Genomic DNA, 21,128 nt, shown 5'->3' with positions numbered 1-21,128 from the left:
AATAGGCTGCGGCTGTGCCCAGGACTGGTGGCAAGAAAGTAGCATCAATCTGTAAACTTCACCTGCACGTTTTTTCTGTCACTGCAAATACATTTCTCCCTCATAATTAACGTTTTGCACCAGCGTTAGTTTTCGGGTAGCACATTCCTCTCCCACTGAGGGACCCAGCTCGAACACGGTAAGGATGTGTCTGCAGCTGAGACTTTTCCCAAGGTCAGGCTTTTTAAATTTCGCCAGTGCCGTCTCTTTACCCAGGGTTTTTTTTTTCTATTTCATCACAATTTTTAAAGGACTGGTGAGTGCCAGGCAGGTGGCAGAGATTCCCAAGTTCACGCTGGCTGGGTCGCCCTGAGGTGGCATCAGGGTTCGCTGGCCCAGGGTGTCCAGAACTCAGCCACTGAGAACGACGTGCCGAGGAGGCACCCCACCTCCAGCCGCTGCAGGTGTGCAAAGGCCCCACGTGTGTCGGGGGCCCATTTCCTCTGTTTGCAGGGGCCACAGGCCTGGGGAAGCCATCTGATGATGGGAGTCACCTGTGGTGTTAGCAGGTGTGCCCGGAGCTGGCATTCAAGCTCCTGTTGGCAGGGAGTGTGTTCCTAAGTGAGCTAGCCGTGGGAATGTGGATGTGTCCGGTGCCTACTCGGCCATCTGTCCAGCTCCCTGTCTCCATCTCAGCAATCTGACATCCTTTATGGTCTCCTGTCACACGGTGTGTGTACATCAGTCAACACCTCTGCGTAGCGGGATGTGTAATCTCCATCCTACTTTCTGTCCATGGGATTTCGAATTCTCTAAGTACCTCATATAAGTGGAATCAGGCAGTATTTGTCCTTTTGTGTCTGGCTTATTTCACTCAGCATCATGTCCTCAAGGTTCATCCATGTTGTAGCGTGTGTCAGAATTTCTGTCCCTTTTGAGGCTGAATCGTATTCCATTGCGTGGGTAGACCATGTTTGCTAATCCATTCGTCTGCTGATGAACACTTGGGTTGCTTCTGCCTTTCAACGCTTCTGAATAATGCTGCTGTGAACGCGGGCGTTCAATTGAGTTTCTGTGTTCATTTCTTTTGTGGACATACCCAGAAGTGGAATTGCTGGATGAGATGGTAATTCTATGGTGAACTTTTCAAGGAACTGCCAGACTGTTTTCCAGAGCAGCTGGACTAGTTTCTGTTCCCACCAGCAATGCATAAATCTTCCAATTTTTTATTTTCTGTTCTTGTGAGAGTAGCCATCCTAATGGGTGTGCAGTGGTGTCTCATTGTGGTTTCAATTTGCATTTTCCTAATGACTAGTGACATTGAACATCTTTTCATGTGTTTGTCAGCCATTTGGTTATTTTCTTTGGAGCAATGTCTATTCAAGTCCGTTGCTCATTTTTCAGTTGGGCTGTTTGGGTTTTTTGTTGTTGAGTTGTAGGAGTTCTTTATATATTCTGACTACTAATCCCTTATCAGATATGTGATTTGCAAATATTTTCTCCCATTCTGTGGGGTGTCTTTTTACTCTCTTGACTGTGTCCTTTGGTGCACAAAAACATTTAATTTTAGTGATGTCCAATTTATCTTTCCTTTTGTTGCCTGTGCTTTTAGTGTCATATCCAAGAAATCATTGCCAAACCCAACACCATGAAGATTTTCCCCTACGTTTTCCTATAGAAGATGTTAACTTTTAATAGTGGGTCAAAGTAGTAAATGGGAGACTAGATTTGGAAACCAAGAGATTACAAAGTAGAGAAGATTAACCAGACTTGTTGAGCAATATTGCCCGTCGTGTATGCTTGTACCTCGTGATTCATTGTCTACTGTATGGAATGATATCAAAATATCTTCTGTTAATTTTTTCCAGCTTTATTGAGATATAACCACAATGTAACATTGTTTACGTTTAAGGTGTACTACACGATGATTTGATACATGTATATATTGCAAAATGATTGCCACAGTAAGGTTAGTTAACACATCCATCACCTCACGTAATTGCAATTCTTTTTTTGTGGTGAAAACATTTAAGATCTCCTCTTTTGGTAAATTTTAAGTATATAATACAGTATGTTAACTATCAAGACATCTTTCTTAAGTCATGTTTCACGGCTCATTGAACTTTTTAAACCCGACGGTCCTGCCGAGCTGCAGTGTTCGGTGCAGCAGCACTAGCCACATACGGCTGCCTAAATTAATTAAAGTTTAAAAATCAATTCCTCAGTCACGGGCCACATGCCAAGTGCCCAGTGCCACAGGCTGCCATCTTGGATGCTGCAGACAGAGAACATTTCCCTCGTCGCAGGAAGTCCCTTGGGCCACACTGCTCTAGGGAACATTGAAGGTGGTCATTACGTGTCCTCTGCTCCGTTTCTCTCTGGGCCCAGCAGCACCATCTCTCCCTACCTCACTGCAGACTGGCCTCCTCACTCTGTTCTTACCCCCACATCTGTTCTACACATCTGGTCAGTCTGATGTCTTACAGAGAAAGACCCGGGGCACCCCACTGCTTCTCCTATCTCACCAAGCCACTTTCTTGGGTTAAGCCAGCTCCCTCCGACTGCAGACCTCAGGACCTTTGCACTGGTTGCCCTGTGGCCCAGGATGTGCACCAACCCTACCTGGCCCCTCTCCTCTCATGGACCCGGCTCTCCCTCAGGGTCACTGTCACAGCACCATTCCTTCTTTTGGCAAACAGTAGGTTAAACCACAGCAGCCATTTCAACCTTGTATATACTGGGCACCTTGCCAGGCTTCGTATCTGGGAATAACAGTGAACAAGATGGGAAGAAAAATCCTTTCCTTCTGGAGTTCATACTCTGGAGAGCTCTCAGTTTGCAGGATTGGCGAGTGCCGACCAGGACCCCCAGATGCAGGGTGCGATGGTGTTTTCACTCCCCATGGGTCACAGAGCTCCATGCAGATCTGCAGACTGTCTCTCACAGGGACCGAGGGGGCCTGAGGATCATTTATCCCAACACTTGGTTGTAAACCGAGGGAGCAGATCCCCGGAGGTTTGGTGACTTGCCAGAAGGCCTTCAGCCGGCCGGGTCGACGCAGAGCCCTGGTCTTTTGCAGACTGGCAGAGAGCAAGGGGTTAAGATGGGAGAGGGCAGTGGGGCCCTCGTGGACAGTGCTGCAGAGACACGGTAGCCAGGGTGGTCCGGGGGCAGCGGTGGAGCAGGCAGCTGGCGAGCAGTGTGTTTAGCGCCTGGACCCGCAGGCTCACCGACTTGGATCAGTCTGGAGCCACGAGGGCAGTGAGAATGTCCCGGCGGCTGCTGCAGGATGACGTGGGACCCTGGAGGAGGGGCTGGAGGCTGCAGGGCCGGAATCCGGGACCCCAAGGGTCTGCAGAGAGGGCTGAGCCCGCCCCTCGCTGTGGGGTGCACGTGGCCAGCTCTGCTACGGACAAGGCTGCAAAGAACAGAGTATGTCAGGGGGAGACATTTCATTTCTTATTTGGCTGAAACAGAAACCTGAAGAGCCGGCAGAAGGGGATCCCACAAACAGGTTAGCCTTCAGCATGTCTTCAAGGAGGTAATGCCTTGTCTTCAGCTCAGGAAAGTTTCAGACTGAAAAAGTGTCCAGAATTGGTGGGGGGTGCCTTACGTGAGCTTTATTTTAGTTGGAGAATTTGTGTTCAACCAGGCGATGGTGTGAGTCTTTCTTCCCTTTTCTGTTTCTGTATTTTGAGTGCCAGTCCTTCCCCTGAGCTGTTCTGGTGCATTAGCAACAGTCAGAGACCAGCAGTGGGAGCCGAGACTTGTGTAGGGCGGCCCATGGGAGATGTGCCAGCAGCCCCGGAGCAGCATCACTGGCATGTGGGCTGCCCCCCACCCAGGCTAGGGTGCACGATAGACAAGGTTGATTGTCTAATGGGAAAAAACAAGACAAGATGGGACTGCTTTTTCCTAGAAAACATCATAAGCCCAACTTGGGTATTTTTGTGAGCCATACTGCAGCCCCATATCCTACAATTTGCCTCCTAAGTGGTTTCCGTCCTGTGGAACAAGCGACCGTCCTGAGCAGCATAAAGTCGACAGTTCTCAGCCCGACGGGCAACGCTGGCCTGTGAACCGGGGCCTGGCCGGTGTTGACCCCTCACACGTCTGGTCGGTCAGATCAGCCCCCACGGTCTGCCAGTCGCCCACCTGCTCCTCCTACCTCCTTGGCTTATCCACAGCACCCAGACACGCCGTGGCACATGAAGAGCCATTAAACCCCCATGGATCCATCCCAACGCTGTGTACAGCCTGCAGAGAGCTCACTTCCTTCTGCCAGACCGTGGGCAGCCAGCTCGTCCATCAAGGTGTTTCTCTCATGTGTCCCCAAACCCAGCTCAAACTCCTCCCCTCCCTGTGGGCATCACTGCCTCCCTGTCGTGCTGACTCCTGGCAGCCTCACTCACTCCCTGGGCCCCTGCCACACACACTTGGTGGTGCTGCTGCCAGCTGCAGGGCCCAGGAGAGCCCTTCCCCAGAGCTCGCTGGCCACTGCAGGGCCCAGTGTGGCCGCTCTGCTGTCAGCCGTCTCCTAAGCCCGTGCACCCCTCTCCCCCGGAGACCCTAGAGGCCCCAGGAAGGCTGCCTGTCCCCACGGCCCCTTAGGCGGCGGCTCATGCCTGGCGCTCTTCTCCCCAGACCGAGAGGGTGCGTCCCTGCCCCTGCAGAGGACTCTTTGTCCCTTCCTGGTCACAGGAGGTCCCTGAACAGCCACCCCAGTCATTTGGCGGTGGCAGCTCCAACACTTTGTTACGTAGAATTCTGAGGCCTTGAGCAAGAAAGGGTGCTCTGATAGAGGGGCCGTGCTGTATGGGCAGTGTGGGGGACCATGCTTGGTCTCTGTGCATTAGTGACCCTCACATCCAATCCTCCCACAGCCCCTGGACTGGGATTAGACAGAACGTACTGTGATAAGTGCTGGCACCTCCTGAGGCCTCCCCGGCTCCTGTTTCTCCTTCGCACAAGGTCAAATGGTGTGAGGGACCTTGGCTGTTAGTCTGCAGAATGGGGTCCCAGAGCTGCTGCTGTCAGTGCAGAGCCAGGGGTAACTGTGCCTGGCACTGGCCCAGGCAGGCCGGCGCCCCAGGGGGCAGGACTGGCTGCACAACCCGGTTCCTGCATTAGAAGTTGACTCGGGGACGAGGCTGCCGGGCCTGCGGTGGGCGGTGGGGGGACAGGGAGAGCCCTTGTCGCCCCTTTCTATGCACGGCGCTCGCCTGCCTTTAGGGGTGGATGGCGGCGGGGAGCTGTGGACGCAGCGGGAGCTGAACGGGGCACTCGCGTCCATGCTGGCCCCTCCTCGGGGTGTCGGTGGCCATCGTGTTCATCTGTTCTCTTAGGTTCGACAGTCATCTCTTCTCACCGGGGTGCACGCACTTGCACGTGGGGAGGGACCCAGCTCGGGTTCTTCGAGTCGATGCTGCCAGTGCGCGGACGGCACTGCAGACGCTCCCACACTGGATGGAAAACGATCAGGGTGCTTTGCACAAGTCGAAGTCTCCTGGGCAGTTAAAGGACGGTGGCTTTAAAGTGATGTGGAGTCTCATTTTGTGGAACTTACATTTTTTATAAAGATTTTAAGGCGTCTCAGTTTCTCCTGAAAAATTATTTAGAATTTGTTTTAAACAAAACATGAAAAATACTTAGTTTGGGTTCTGATACACGATTTTTAAGTGAATGTGATACAGATCTGCCTCCTTTGATCCCAGTGAAATGTTGCAAAAGGGAGATTATAATTTATCTATAAGGTCAACAAAAAAATTTTCCTGATTTTTAAAATAATTTTTCTAAGCCTTTAGTTGATTAAGAGCACCCAGAAATGTTGTGAAGTAAAAACTGCTCAGCACAGACAGCCCAGGACAGCATGTGTGTGTATAAGTGTGTGTGGTGTGTGTGAGCACGGATCGTATGTGTACATGTGTGTGGTGCATGTGAGCATGTGTGGTGTGTGAGCACATATGGTATGTGTACATGTGTGTGTGAGCACTGTGATATGTGAGCATGTGTGGTGTGTATGTGAGCATGTGTGGGTGTGTACATGTGTGTATGTGATGTGTGTGAGCACTGTGGTATGTGTACATATGCAGTGTGTGTGAGCATGTGGGGTGTGTACATGTGTGTTTGTGATGTGTGTGAGCACTGTGCTATGTGTACATGTGTGGTGTGTATGTGAGCATGTGGGGTGTGTACGTGTGTGTATGTGATGTGTGTGAGCACTGTGCTATGTGTACATGTGCAGTGTGTGTGAGCAAGTGTGGGGTGTGTACGTGTGTGGGTGTGGGAGTGTGTGCAGGCGTGCCTGTGCACAGTGTGGTGGCATTTGTGCCCAGGTTGTGCGAGGCAGGTTGGGTCTGACGGTGTGGTGCGCACAGACCATCCTGGCTCTCGTCACCTTGAGTACAGTTGTTCTGCTAGCCGGGGGGCGCTCCAGCTGTGGCATCGAACGGTGGCAGTGGTTCTGCCAAGGTCGAGGGCTAGGACGCTGGGAGTCCCTGCCCTTCACTGTCCAGACTTGCCAAAACGCGAGCTCAGCCTGCGGGAACAGCAAACCCCCCGACCAAGTGTGCAAAGGGCACTGTCCTCCTGAAGCCACCCCCTTGGTTACTTCTGAAGTCCTAATGTCTCCTCTCTTCCTCCGTCCCTTTAATAAGTGCATTTAGCCGGGAGCAGAGCATTTCCTCTGTTCCTCCAGAGGGTGGAAAAGAGACAATTTCCTCACGCAAAATGAAAGCCTCCTCTGCATGTACTTAACACATTGTCTTTTTCACGTTGAGAAAAAAGAATACATTGGATCCTGCAGTTGGCGAGGCTCTGAGAAAAACTCTGTAACAATATTCATGTTGATTAAGTTTTTGTTCCTGAGCCGCTGTTGAAGCTCTGCTGGAGGAGTGTGGAGGCGAAGACAGTGGTCTTCTCAACGACGACCCCAGGCCACGTTCACCGAGTTTTCCTGGACGGAGACCCACTAACGGAATTAGGCGAGTCACGTGCTCTGCCCGACGGGCAAACGCCAAGAGAAAGCGTGGCAGACCTTGCGAAGAGACGCCAGTGGCACCTTTGCTTGCTTTGCTTTGACTTCAAATTGATTCTTTCATTGTAAAAAATAGTTTTAATACTTTAATCCTAATGTTCTTTTAATGTTTATTTTTTAATGGTTATTACTTTTTATCTAGAGCTAAAAAACCTCTGTTGTCTTAAAAATGTATTTAACCAATATGTAAACTTCGAAACCAATGAACCCTGAGTGCATTAGGAAGCAATAGTGAGAGCGATTAATATTTATTGAGCAGATCGCCGGATGGCACCCAGGTGGGCCATTCTCTTCTAGGACGCCGGCGGACCATGTCAGGCCTCATGTCTGCACATGCTAACCGGTCCACTAACGGCGTGAAAGATGGGTCCTCTGGGTGTCGGGGGAAAGGGAAGCAACCCGAGCCCAAGGGAGCAATCGACTCGATCGTCTTCACCCCCACGTGGTGCTGGGTCCGGGCACAGACTGCCTCCCTTCTGCTGTACGTTCCCGGGATCACCAACATAGACCTGACCACAGGCTGTGCCTTTAGCAAGCACGTCACACTTCTCCAGCGTTTGAGTAGTCATGATGCTTCTCAAATAGAAAATGCCAGAAACTTCTCCATGAAATCGCACTCTGTGTTCCCCTATATCCATTTTAGGACTGCCTTGCTCCTGTCTCACCTTCTATTTGGGTTTTCTTTGTATATATTATAATTCCTCGACTATTTACATGCTTTTTGACTTGAGCACTGCATCCAATAGGTCTCTTCACCTGGAACTTAACATGTGTCAGCAAAACGGGATTTTTAAAGAGAGAGCTCCATTTTAAATGCACTAGAGGGAGTTTCCTAGATGTTGGAGGATTTAAATAAATCCTTTTACCTTCAGTAAAGCCTTTTATAAAGTGACAGAGGACATGAACCCCCTCCCCCTCCCTCCCAGCCCCCGACGGATATGTTTTATAAATGCAGGTTCTGTGTTTCATGCACCATGAGGTCGCAGCGATGCTCGGGGGCGCTGAGCGGGGCCCGCCTGCTCTGACGGCCTTTCCCCTGTGTCTCTCTGTCCCGTACAGAAGATCACATGTGAGTTCTATGAGGCTTCTCTCTCCACACACACTTCAAGTAACTAATTATTCTTAATCCTAACATGAAGGAGACAGCAGCAATACACATCAGACAACTGATTTAATAAATCCATTACTTCCCTAATTTTGGTGCTGCGCATTTTTAAAGCATTAATTTGATTTCCTCCACTGTTCAGTTTTGGTCTCAGTATAATTCTGAGATATCTTCCCGGGATTGTTCCGTATTTTAAATACCTTGTCTAGGGAAAAGCTAATTAGGCTTCCTCCTTCCTTTTCTCACCTCCCCTTGCAAACAGTAGTCCAAAAGGTGTCACGATGTAACAAAAACAAGAAGGAGATTTCATCCGTAGCATTTTACCCTGGGCGGCTCCGGAGACAACCCTCAGCAGGTGTTGCCCCAGGTAACTGTGCCCTGGAAGGGAGACCTGCTCTTCCTGGCCAGTGCCAGTCGCAGCTCCTGGTGGCTTCAGGTGTCCGCAGCAGACCCGTAAGAAATCAGTCCACGGGTGACTTCCGGTGAGCGGCTGTCGGGGATGTAAGACTTCACTGCTAGTTCATCGTACAGAGCAGCCCTTAGAAGAAAATAACTGTCGGAAGAGTTCTTAAAAACCAGTTTCAAGGACTGAAAGAAAGTGCCCAAAGCAACCTTAAAAACAGAAAGGTGTTTTCAAGTCTGTATCCGAGCTGAACCCTCAGTATTTCTCTTTGGAAGGACTAGGACTTTCTCTGCTATCTGTATCTGAGAGTCTGAGTCAGACTCTGTCCCACTCCTGATTCTCCTGAAATTCATGACTCGTGGGTCAGAAAGTGGAGCAGTGGCCACAGAAGCTGCAAAGCTACCCTCCTGGCTGGAAGCCCGCGTCAAATATAATTGGTCGGATCTAGTTCTTCTACCAGAGGAGTTCTACTCGTAGAACCTGTGACACAGCATTTACTGAGCATCTAATGCCCACTGTGAAGTAGGAAGCAATCGTGTCTCATCTCCCTGGATCCCGGCAAGGACCGTTCCTGTTTCCAGCTGGAGACTGCACCCAACGCAGTATGCTTCCAAGCTGGGGAAGTGAGCCGCAGCAAGTCGCCCAGGTTCTGTGTCGGCTGTGGCATCTTTCAAACTTAAATTAGGTCGCGGCAGAGGCTCTGTGCACAGCACACCCGGGAGTGGCAGCCCTTTCCACAAGGTGCAGTGGCAGCTGCTGCACACGTGGCTGGGAGTTTCTGGCGAGACCTGCCGAGGAGCAGAAATGTCGCCGTGGGATGAAACAAACGTCCCTCTTTTCCTCGATCACTCTCCATGGAGCACTCAACTTTCTCAAGGCAAACTTGTTTTTTGAAGAAGCCACATCCGTGCATCTTTATCCTCTAGATCGAGTGCGGGCCCGACCGCCGGGTGCTGCAGGGAAGATGAGGAAGCAGATGCTCACGCCGGCCATGCGGGAGCCACGGCGCACAGTGGCCATGCAGCCGGTGGCGCAGCCCCTCTGCCTGATGTCCCCATCTGGTGGCAGGGCAAACACAATGGTTTGTTTCAGACTGTTTTAAATACGTGGATTCACTTCAAAACGAGACTGTGTGTCCTGTGGCCTTGTCAGCTCTCAGAAACGGTCGACACCTGAGGAGGAGCCATCCAGCAAACCCAGGAACGGACCTTGTCTTTTGCTTGAATGAGTTTCTCAGCCGAGCTCCCTGGGGGGCGTCCGGCTCTTCCAAAAGGGAGCTTTCTTCTCCTTCCTGTGGAGGCCTTGATTGAGAGTTGGGGGAACTCGTGGTGTTCCCACACCCAACAGGATGGCCTTCCTTATCTGGGGACTGCCAGCTTAGTCCCTGTAAGGTCGCCTGCCATGCACCGAGAGCTCAGGCTGGCCGAGCGCTGGCCCCTTGGGCTCAGGAGGGGCAGGTGCTCCGGTCTCCACTTCAGGGTGGGAGGCAGAGACCGGAAGGTCAGGGGACTTGGGAGGCCCCACCACTGGCCCATGGGGTAGCTCAGATCTTGGTCTCCCAGTCTGGGCAACTTACTGCCAGATTCTCAACACTTTGTGCTCCGTTTCCCTTCATGCAAATGCAGCATCTGGTCCAAATAGGTTCCAGGACTCCCAAACGTCCCTACCTGCTTTCTACCTGCCAGCAGCTGGGAACCCGGCCGCCCTCTCCAAGGCACTGTCCCGCCTCCTCACTATGCCTCCCTCCCTCCATGCAACCCGGGGACGGCCCTCCTGAGCGGTGCCCAGCTCGGCCAGCCCCCTGGGAAAACAGCGCCAGCTACTCAGCTGCTACCCAAATAAGCCGTAGAACCTAGGACTTCAAATACAGCCATAACCTCAGAAATTCTCCAGCTCGTTCTCCTGGGTCGATGGCTGAGGGTGCTGTGTGCATACTTGGGTTGTGACAGAAGTACCAGGGCTGGGAGCTCTCGTGACGGGCGGCCAGTCTGGGTCTCTCTTCCATGCCACCTGAGACTCACCCCTTCTGCCTGGTGTGGTCCGGGCTCAATGAGTGTGACCGCCCGCTCTCTGTGTGACCAGGGACAGGCCATTCAACCTGGACAGGCCTCCATTTCCTACAGCGGGGGTGGGAGTGGTTCGCATTCCACCAAGTTCCCGTAACGATGAGAGGAGATGCTGTGCTTTGAATGCTCCCATTCGGGGGTGGCGAGTGGGTCCCGGCCCACCTCAGGGCGAGCGCCTGCTCCCAGGTCCACAGCGTTCGCGTCATCGTCTTGGCAGACATGTCTTACCTCCCCTCTGAACCGTAAGAAGCTTTCGAGCTTGGGGTCCAGTCCTGTCCATTATCTGTCTACCAGGGGACCTAGCAAAATGGAAAAACAAGAACTCGTGTTGAATTAATGATAAGGTTAAAATTTTAAACACAAATAGTATTATTTCCATGAAACCCGAATGGCCTGACATGAGGTAGATGCTGTCTGTGGGAAGAGGGGTGTCTCGGTGAGACGACCAGCCGGACAACGTAGCCAGGGCATTCTCCCCTTTTCTTAACATTCGGAACACCCAATTTTAAAAGGCAGAGAACTCTGCATTTAAAAGCCAATATTAAGATGTATAAGATTAGTCGGTGTAACTTATTTCTCTAAATAAAAGAAAGTCCTATGCACCTGAAATTAAAGCGTATATGCTACTTTCTTGGATTTAAAACATTCTTTAAAACACCACCAAAGAAGAGAAGCAACAGTGAACGAAGCTTTAGTTTCTGGTGGCAACGGCTGGCTCTGCAAGTCTGGGTCTCACCACAGTTCTCCGAGCCCAGCTTTCTTGAATCAATGCTAATGAAAGCGCCTCACCATATTTTTCTCTATGAACCCTGAAATCGCAGCTGCCCGCCAGGTTGCCAAGGGGTGAGTTTGATCATTTCCAATTGGCCTCTTAGCCCAAAGGGAACCCGATGGTGGGAGCGCGGATTCTCACCTGTCTGCACTCAGCCCGATTTGTGTTTGTTGCAGGCGCTAAAGAGATTGATATCGCGGCAACGCTGGAGCACCTGAGGGACCAGAGACCAGGCATGGTCCAGACTAAGGTACTGTCAGCCGTCCCCGGGCACTGGAAGGTGTGGGAGGTGTCCTTCTGCCACTGTTTTCTCGAGAGGCAAGAGGGTGGACCAGGCGTGACTGGCCGTCTTACCCAGTCCTCCAGGCCAGGCCAGCTGGGCCCCTCCTGTGGGGGTGCTGGCGATTCCAGCAACAACCCCAACATGTCAACATGCATAGACACAGTCAGACCTCAGGTCTTTGGAACTCTCCGTTCTCCAGATTTGGGGAGGAGGAAGAACATTGCATTTTTGTAAAAAGAGGTCAGTGATAAACCCCAGCACCCTTGGGGGAATGTTCTGGATTCACTGAACATTCTACCCAGCCTCCCCTATTTCCGGGTCCCCCAACCACAGCTCTGCTGTGTGGTCATCAGGACAGTGGTCATCGGAATGTCCCCAGGGTGTACGGCGTCCCAGAGCACCCCTAAATAGCTTATGTGCATTCTCACTGAAAAGACCAAGTTTGCAACAACAGGGTAGAGACGAAGGTTACTGGTTAGCTTTGGGTAACCGGAAGTAGAGATGAGGTTGATATAAAACCCCTTCCCTTAGCGTTCTGGAAACATCTGTCCAAGGATGACAGCTCCCGCTTGTCTGTTCCATAAAAGTGCCTGAGTCATAAAATACAGAGTCTCTTTCTCAGTGAAGTCCCGACTCTCCAGATGCCGTTAGTGCTTCCACAAAGGACCTAAAATCGTTAGAAGATGCCCTTGCAAAATTACTTTATACTTCAGGGGACTTTAAGGTCTAGAAATTGCTCCCATGAAGTCAGGCTGACCGAGCGCCCGTGGATTGTGCTCTGGTGCCTGGCGATGACAATTCTGGAACCCCAGGCAAGTCATCCTGCCTCCCAGGGTCTTATTGTTCCCTGCTAAGGCGTGAGTGGTTCCTAAGCCCTCTCTGTCTGTCTGACTGTTACAGCGAGAAATTAAACAGTATAACACAGTGTTTGAGCCGGACGGGAGAGCGGACAGGCTAAGTCCCACTCATTCTCTTGAGAGTCAAGAAGCCAAGTGCCTTGTGAGGTTAAGCTGAGCACATTTTGACCTGGAAGATCACCTATGAGAATACCTTAATAGAGCCATTTGGCTGGCTCTCCATTGCCAAAGTCACCCCCATGCATTGGGGCAAAACTAACTTAGTTCTTTCCTGTAGAATCACAAAACTATTCTAGAGAAAACCTCTGAAAGAGTCAAGAACTCTGGTCCAGGCTTGCCCTTTCCAGCTGGCCGTCACAGCTGCCCTGCTCTCTCTCTGACCACCACCCAAGGCACCAGCACCCGGGGGCGAGAGCCAGAGTTTGAAAGCCGCAGGGGCACCTCGAGCAGCCAACGGCTGTGTGCTTGGCCGCTCTGTCCCTTAGCTTTATTTTGGCATCTACAGCTTGCAGGATTGTCACGAGAATCTTAGGCGATTAACGTGAAAGTGTTTTGTAAGTCACGGCACACTTTATGTTTCCTTCGATTTTTTAATTTAAAATTTGCGATTTTCATTTTGAAGTTATTTTAGACCTGCAAAAACCTTGCAGAAATGATAAAAGTAACTCCCGCGTGCGCTTTGTCAGCTTCCCCGTGCTCGCAGCTCCCATAACCGCCGTGCAGTGTGGCAGGCTGGGAAGTCGGCATCGACGTGCTGCCATAACTCATGTACAGCCCTCGTGACATCTCACCCGTGTCCGCCCGGTGACCTTTCTCTGCAGCGGGGTCCCATTCAGGACCCCCACAAAAAGCATCCAGTCCTCACGCCTCCTCGTCTCCTCTAGTGGGACAGCTCATGGCTTGAGCCCTGGCCTGTTTGGTTTGGTTTCTGGGGACCATCTTGCTTGGCTCATCTGACATGGAAAGGGCAAGGCTTGGTTCCGGTTGTGCATCTTGGGCTGGAAGGTCCCGAGAGGAGACGTGCAGCCTCGGCGTGTGGCCTCACTGGCGAGGTGAGCCTTGAGCCCCAGTTCAGGGTGTATCTGCCAGGGGCCTCTGCTGGTGGGTTACTAGTGTGTCTTGGTGATCGGTAGCGTCCCTGGGGAGAACCTGAGACTGTGCACACCTGGGCGTTGTGCTTTGTCACGCTGTGACGCTGTCATGAGAGGAGGTGATGCTGTTCCAGCAGCACGTGACCTATAGGTTTTGTGCCTTGGGAAGGGCCGTCTGGCTAGACTGACTGACCGTGCCCCTGGTGGTGGCCTCATCAGGCCCAGAAAGGCAGGGTCGGTTCACTATCCCTGGAGGGTCTGGGCCCCCTGTGGCCACTAGCAGCCCCGGAGCTACGGGCTCAGAAGTGGGGCTGGGAGAGCTCTGCAACTGGGAGCAAAAAGCTCATTCTGCCTCAGGCCGAATCTTCATTCCTCAGTAAGATCTGCAGGAAATCTTACATTCAAACCAGCTTCTTCCCTCCTTGCATCTGGGCACCTCTCAGGCCTCTTCCACCCCTAGACGGCACAAGGAGCCCCAAAGCATGGACTGACCTCAGGACAGGTCTGGGCAAAATCATTGGAAAGGCACATCTTCTTGCAAAAACAGGAAAAAATTGCCTAACGTTGCAAAATCCGTTGAGCCGTCTGTTGTCTGCATCCTGTTTGCTAGAACAAGCCCTTCACAACACACGGCCCTGAGGCCCGAAAGGTTGGTCCCCAGGCTCTGCCTGAAAGAAGGATGAAGCTCCATTTATTATTGTGTGTCGTGTATTCCCTTATATCCTAATGTTTTAAGTGGCAAAATGACAGCACGTGCACATGGTAGCAGTTGGCCAGGACACGGGGCTGCAGCTATCTGGTGCTCCCAGGCCCCCGAGAGCTGGCCTCGCAGGTATCTTCCCGTTGGGTGGATGGTCCACAGGAATTTATCCTCTCCCTTGGGTTGGGACCTAAAAGTTGTCTTGATTCATGTGCGTAAACTCAGTTCCTGGAATTTCAAGGTATAAGAAATAGTTAACACATAAAAGCCTCCATTCTGTCTTAATTTATGACTGTTTTACCCAACGTTACTCCATGAAGCTGAGCTTCCTCCTAAAGTTCAGTTTTTTAAAAGATAGAAAATTTCCTTGGGCAAAATCATGCTGTACAACCTGAATACTCCTCACACCAGCCCAGAGAAGGTCGTCTCCAGTCTGTTCATTTGAACAGGTGTAGTCAAGTTGCGTCGTTGAGCTGAATACAAGGAAGGAGCAATCGATCAAGAAATGGTGAGCCGGTTGAGACCAGAGCCGAGGATGGCGACGGACCCCCCCACGCCCAGGACCCAGCCTGACAGCAAAACTTCATCTTTATGTTTAAAAAAAGTCACAGACAGCTGTTTTCCACCCTGGAGACAAACGCTCAGTCAAACAAACCCAGGTACCTACTGGACACCAGCTTGAGCAAAGAGCGGGGACCGTCCCCAACCACTGACGCGGCGTCAGCCTGGAAGACGGGACCCAGACCCCAGGGCTCAGTCAGCCGCCACAAAAACCTTCAAACCAACAAGACATGGACAGAAGGAGATGTCACATGTCGGTGCGTGAAATTGTCCACACGGTCCTTCACTGTGCGTTCCTAACAGGCACAACCTAACACTTATTTCTAGGAAGGGAGATGGAATCCCGGGATGTGCTACAGTAACAGACTTCGGAAGACGAGTGGCCGTCTCCTCCACGACGTATGTCTCGTAAACAGACTCCTTCCTTCCTGCCTGCCTTCCGCCCCTCAGTGTGTCTGTGACAGGCCCCTCTGTCACCAAAGGCCGTAACCCTTTCCCTTCCGGAGAAAGCTCCTGTCACACTGGTCACTCGGAAGGAAGAGCCACATGACGATGTCAACTGCCTGGAAGTTACCATGTCTCGTTGCCACGTGGCCATGCACGGTGTCCACACGTGGTTCCACGGGCCACCTTCCTCCCCCTGTCTCCACACGTCCCCGGTCGCCTTCCTCCTGGAACGGGGCCTCTGTGGCAGCCGTGTTCCTGTCTCCCCGGCCTCAGGAGGTGCCTGAGTCAACACACTGACTGGATTGCATGTGATCCAGCTCCTACCCAAGGACCACGCTCGACCACGTCCTGCTCGCTCGCCAGAGCCCTCCCCAAGCCTGGGAAGTTGTCCTTGAGGTCTCTGTCTCTGCCTCTCCCTCAGCCCTGCACACATGTGCACACACGCACACACGTGCACACACACTGCCTGCACCCTCTCCCTCGCCAGCTCCAGGTCAGAGGTCAGGGATGGAGCCAGGCTGCTCTGCTCGGGGAGGAGGGCCTTTCTGTCCTGACCCTTTCCAAGGGAGATGCTGGGAAGCCCCGCCCCCAGAGGTCGTTTGTGCTCCTGGAGGGTCACAGCCGCTGAGACAGCGTTCTCTGAGGCCCCTTTAAAACTGGGAATGTGGACTGTCACTGCAGGAGCTCTCAGTGTGTGTACCCACAGCCCTTTGTGTGGGCCACAGGATCACAAATATCAGTCTGAGTGTAACTAAGTCCAAACACGAGCAGCCCCGCAGCCCCGGGCACTTCTATCTGACCTGCACAGCCCTGTGTGAGACTCAAAGAGGTTCAGGAACCTGCCCCAGGCCACACAGCTTTCTACACAGAGCTGAGTCCAATCCACTTCTCCTGCCTCCGAGTCCCACGCCCTTTGAATGTGCCTGATGACTGAACTGGGTGGTTAGGACACCAGGTAGCCCGCCCTGTGTCATAGATGCAAAGCTGTGATATTTGAGACCCCGCAGCCTGCGGACTGGCAGCGCCCCGAGTCATTCACCCTCTCCTCGGTTTGGGTTGGTCTGTGGGAGGCCCAGGCAGCACCGACCAAAGTTGGTGAAGGGCTTCATGTCTCAGCCCCACACAAGGTCTGCCCCGCCACCCTCCAGTCCGCCCCAAGGACCTGCTGGCATGCATGTCCTTCTGTTGTCACGTCCAGCCTGGAAAGGTCCGTCCCTGCTTACTGTCCCTGTTCAGCGTGGACATGGAGCCAGGGCCGGACCCTCACTCAGCCCGACCCCACGGGCATGCTGCGTCGGCCGCTCCTCACGCTGCCGGGCAGGGAGACCAGGCGGGACGGCGTAAACCAGGAGGGTGCGAGTCCTTACCGCTCAGACGACGCCCGCCCTGAGACTGATCTGGACAGGTGGTGACTTTGTTGTTTACTGTATCTTATTCCTTACATATGGCTTACGCCTGTTGTTTTCATGGTTTCCTTAAATTGAATTTCTATCACAAAAGGACTTCAGGTGCTGGGCACTTCCCAGCTTGTGTGCTGGATTCTGTCCCCGACTTCTGGGGTCCGATCCAGCTGTATTAGCTAAGGCCGGGCAACTCAAAATGGGGGTCTGCACATGGTCACCATTGTGATGGGTGAGTAGGTGACACCAGCACCACCACCCTGCCGACACATCGAGGTGAAGGAGCAAGTCCCTGTCTCATCGCGGCCGGCCTGAGGGTCCCCATCACAGGAAGCCCGCTCTCCTTCCACTGATGTCTCAGAGCCACCTCCCCATCACAGAGCCCAGCGGGGAGCCACTGGTGTCACCCCTGCTGTCCTCTCTTCAGGGCCACACGGTCTGTGCTGTGACAGTTTACACGACACCAGCTATCACGTGTTCCACGTCCCCTTCCCACTGTTTGTCCTATGGACACAGAGTCCAAATGACTATAATCGTGACACAGGTGCAGCTCTGCGTTCTGCTCTCATCACTTAATGTTGTAGCGTGGACGGTGGCTTTCCCGTCAGACACTTTCCTGTAACATTCTGTGCTTCCCTCTGGTATCCAGTGTTTCCAGGGTCTCACCACACAAGTGAGGCTGCACTTCTTCCTGCTCGTCTGTTTTTCCTTTGAAGATCATTTCTTAGGATGGATTTCCAGTGTGTCAAAAGACATAAACAGGCATGTGACAGGTAAAATTAGATTCCCAACGAGTCTCCCTTCATTTTTTCTCATTTCCGAATCATCTCGAAACCTCGGTCCACCCGTTGATAAGTCAGCGTTTTGAGAAGAAATGGTCTGGTGTGGCTGTTCATGCGAAAGAGACCCGGGTCCTCCCCTGACGCGTTCTGCTGAGCAGACTCTTGGCTTGAGAGACTCGGCGGACGGGACAGGGAGCCGTTGACGCACGTGAGGGGAAAGCAGTGTGAGGGGGGCTGGACCGCTAGGATGCGCCTCGGCAGCTCCCACCCCAAGGCGGTCACCACACGCAGCGTGGGAGCGCCCTGCCTCTCCTTGGTAACGCCTAGGAATTCTTCTAGAATCTCCATCAGCAGCACGTGACCAGCATCACAGGCTCCCTACTGTACGCAGCAGACCATCCCCTCAGCATCGGGTCCAGGGGATCCTCAGGGAGAAGCGGTCTTGTCCCAGAGCGAGCATTACGTCACGCTGACTTTCTGCTGTTTTGATGGAGCTGTTTTCTACGTCTCTGTTACGTACTGGGCATTCGAAGTGGAAAGTGATCGTTGATTTTGGATTTGCAGTTACCCTATGTGTTGATTGAATCAGGAAGCATCTGAGCCACAGGGCTTTCCTTAATCAAAAATTCTTAACTAGGCGATCGTTCGAGTAATTTGCTGTTTTCCCTGACCCCTCTGGTATCTTGGAAAGTGCCTGTTGGCCGACTTTAGGGTTCTTAACGCAGCATTTCGAGGCATTTATGTGGAAACTGAAGAGCGCAGGAAGAGGTGTGTTTTGCTTTTTGTCTGCTAAGGCCTGGACGGGAAGGGAGTGAATAGTCCTGGATATGCCTCATTTCTACCTAATAGTCTGGCGGGATTTACACGTGAGAGTGGTGTATCCCTTCTGTCTGTGAGCACGTGTGTGCGTGCACACGTCTGAAGTTGGGTCGAGTCGTGGATGACATGAGGCGTCCCGACAAGTGGGACAGAGCTGGATCGGGCCGGATAGTGGGTTGATTTCCGCAGCAGTGGGAACCCTCCCCTTCCACATTTCTGGGGAGAGGAAAACCCCGAGTGGGTTTTTCATGGTGACTGTTTTCATGGCAAGTCTGTGCTCAGCCGGAGTGGTGGCTAGAGTTGAGGGGGGCAATGTCTGCGTCAAATGCCCTCTGTCCACTGAGGGATTTGCACATTCAGTGCTGGAATCAGAGGGAATGGGCAGGGCGCGTGGGGCCTCACCCAGCCAGCTTCCTGCTCGCTGTTTCTGTTGGCAGCTTCTCCCAGTGATAAAAGGTGAGACTTTCCAGGGCCGCCCCATGGCCAAGTGGTTAGGTTTGGTGCACTCTGCTTCAGCGGCCCAGGTTCATTTCCTGGGCATGGACCTACACCACTCACTGGCGGCTATGCTGTGGAGGCATCCCACACACAAAATAGAGGAAGATGGGCTCAGATGTTAGCTCAGGGTGAATCTTCCTCAGCAAAAAAAAAAAAAAAAAAGAGACAGAGAAAATTTCCAATACAAGAAATCCTGGTGAGCGTCAGCATTGGGTCTTACCATGTTCTCCCCTTTCCACGGAAATCTGCAACCTTTCTTTTTTTTTTCCTAAACAATTTCTTTCTGCAAAGTAACACCCAAGAGCTCACGGCTGGAGCAGAGACGCAGCTCCCACTCACACTTCTCCCCTTGCTTTTTCTTCCAGGAGCAGTTTGAGTTCGCGCTGACGGCGGTGGCCGAGGAGGTGAACGCCATTCTCAAGGCCCTTCCCCAGTGAGCCGCTCGCTCCCGCAGCCGCGGACGAGCCCCTGACCCCCGGAATATTGTTGGGAATCATGATATCACTTAATTGTGTGTCTTCTAGTGTAACTACCTAGTGATAGGGTCCTTGAAATCCTGTAGTCAGTGCCGGTTAGCAGTCAAAATGTGTATTTTTGTTCAACCAATTAATAATAAAGAGAGGTTTATGGAAACATCCAATTACAGGGGGCAACCAGTTCATCTATTTTCACTTTCTTGAAAAAAATTAATTTTCCTTAAAGCCCATTCACACTCCTAACTGCAAACATGTCGTATTAATGATGCGGTAATTCGCCCACTCGTCATGGTCTCCAGGAAGAGAGCTGGTTCGTTATCTGTAACTTTCTGAAGGATGGATCAGCCGGGCAGGGAGGGCATCCAGGGAAACGCACGAGGCACTAAACGCAGGCCGCCAGGTGCAGAGAACACATTTGGCATTTGTCTTTCAGACGGTTTATCACCAGGAGAAACCACTGGCTTACCAAAGAGTTAGGTCAGAAGCCTTGTAACATTCTGCAGCTTTGGGGCAAATGAGAAGAAAGCGGTCACAGCATATCAGTTCTGTTCTTATCTGGGCTGCTCGACACCCTCCCCCAAGTGCTGTCGAGAGACCACCTCAACCTTCCACCCCGCAAGGATGGGCAGGGGCCTCCCCAGGGGCAAACGCTCTCCCACTTGGAGAGCGCCTGCTTCCGTGGCCAGCCACCCCAGGCGACCCTTCACCTGGGCAAGGTTGTGGGTGAGCCCCGACCTCAAGACAGGTTTTCCACTTTAAAATGATTTACGTACTGCAAAAACAGGTACAGCTAATGATGGCTTCCTGCTGGATGACCACAGTGAGGGGAACAAATCCGGGCACATCGGCAGGCTCCATCAGGCACCTGTGTCCCCTCAGGGACTGTCGTGGGCCTGCTGGCATCCAGAGAGACCACGGCTACTTCCCTCTGTTCCTAGAAGGGGGGACATGCAGGGAGAGCCACGGTTTGTGCTTTATCGGCGTGAGGTCGCAGCACCTGGGAGAACGATAGGAGATGCAGGCATGGCCTGGGCCTCCGCCCGCTGCAGACTCCTGGTCACTCAGGTCAGCCAGGTGTCCAGCCGCACATAGACATAGCGTCTAGAGATGACCTGGATTTGCCAAAATAACACTTGAGCATCAGGCTTGCCGCCGCCCCCCAGAGACAGAAGAATCATCTCATTAAGCTTAGAGCGATTGTGTCTAGACGGGTGCAGACGGCTCGTGTGCTGCAGCCCTCCTTTCAGGGTTAGCCATAAAGACATCGCCAGTACCTTCTCGGTCCTGCTGTGTCGCACACCATCCTCTCCATCCTAAATCCATGCAACGTCTCGAAACCAGTAGAATAGGGAGAGTGGCCTGCTGAATGGGCAGAAAGTGCCAAAATGTTGTTCATGTCTTTCAATGGTATTGTCATGTGTATCTGCTCTAATCTATCTATGATTTCCTTCCTGAAGTTGTTTCTCTGGAATCTGAATAATTAATAGAGAATAATTTATCTGCATATAGAGAGCACATACCTACTTGTGATTTCTAACTTCTTATGTTTCAAAAGGAATCTTCCAGTGTGAGATATATAAATAGATTTCATTGTGTCAGATTAAACTTTTGATTTCATGTGTGAATAGTCTTCATTTGGGAGGAGCGAGCGATTTTTTCCTATCTGTCCTTGTGTCTCCTGAAGGTGTGGGCGTTTAGATTGCGAAAACAAAGTGTGAGCATTTCTTAGAACTGTAATTTCACTGCTATTTTATCTGCAGAGTTAGATGTGTACTAAGGGCCAGACGTTGCTGAGATTTTATTTGTTAAAAAGAGATTAAAGAGCCAGCCCTGATGGCCTAGTGGTTAAGGTT

General features: G+C 52.0%; 1 protein-coding gene across 4 annotated transcripts in view; it reads left to right on the top strand.

Moving 5' to 3' along the window:
- Positions 1-20,892, top strand: part of PTPRN2 (protein tyrosine phosphatase receptor type N2) — a 931,942-nt gene extending 911,050 nt beyond the window's left edge. For all 4 annotated transcript variants that reach the window (XM_070266124.1, XM_023640190.2, XM_070266125.1 and 1 more), the window contains 2 exons: positions 11,538-11,611; positions 19,165-20,892. In XM_070266124.1, the coding sequence (XP_070122225.1) occupies positions 11,538-11,611; positions 19,165-19,236 (146 nt within the window). In that variant the 3' untranslated portion in view covers positions 19,237-20,892. The remainder of the gene's footprint in view (positions 1-11,537; positions 11,612-19,164) is intronic.
- Positions 20,893-21,128: the final 236 nt, after the last annotated feature.

This window comes from Equus caballus, chromosome 4 (assembly GCF_041296265.1).
Source record: "Equus caballus isolate H_3958 breed thoroughbred chromosome 4, TB-T2T, whole genome shotgun sequence".
Classification (NCBI taxonomy): domain Eukaryota; kingdom Metazoa; phylum Chordata; class Mammalia; order Perissodactyla; family Equidae; genus Equus; species Equus caballus.
This window is presented reverse-complemented; position numbering and strand designations above follow the sequence as displayed.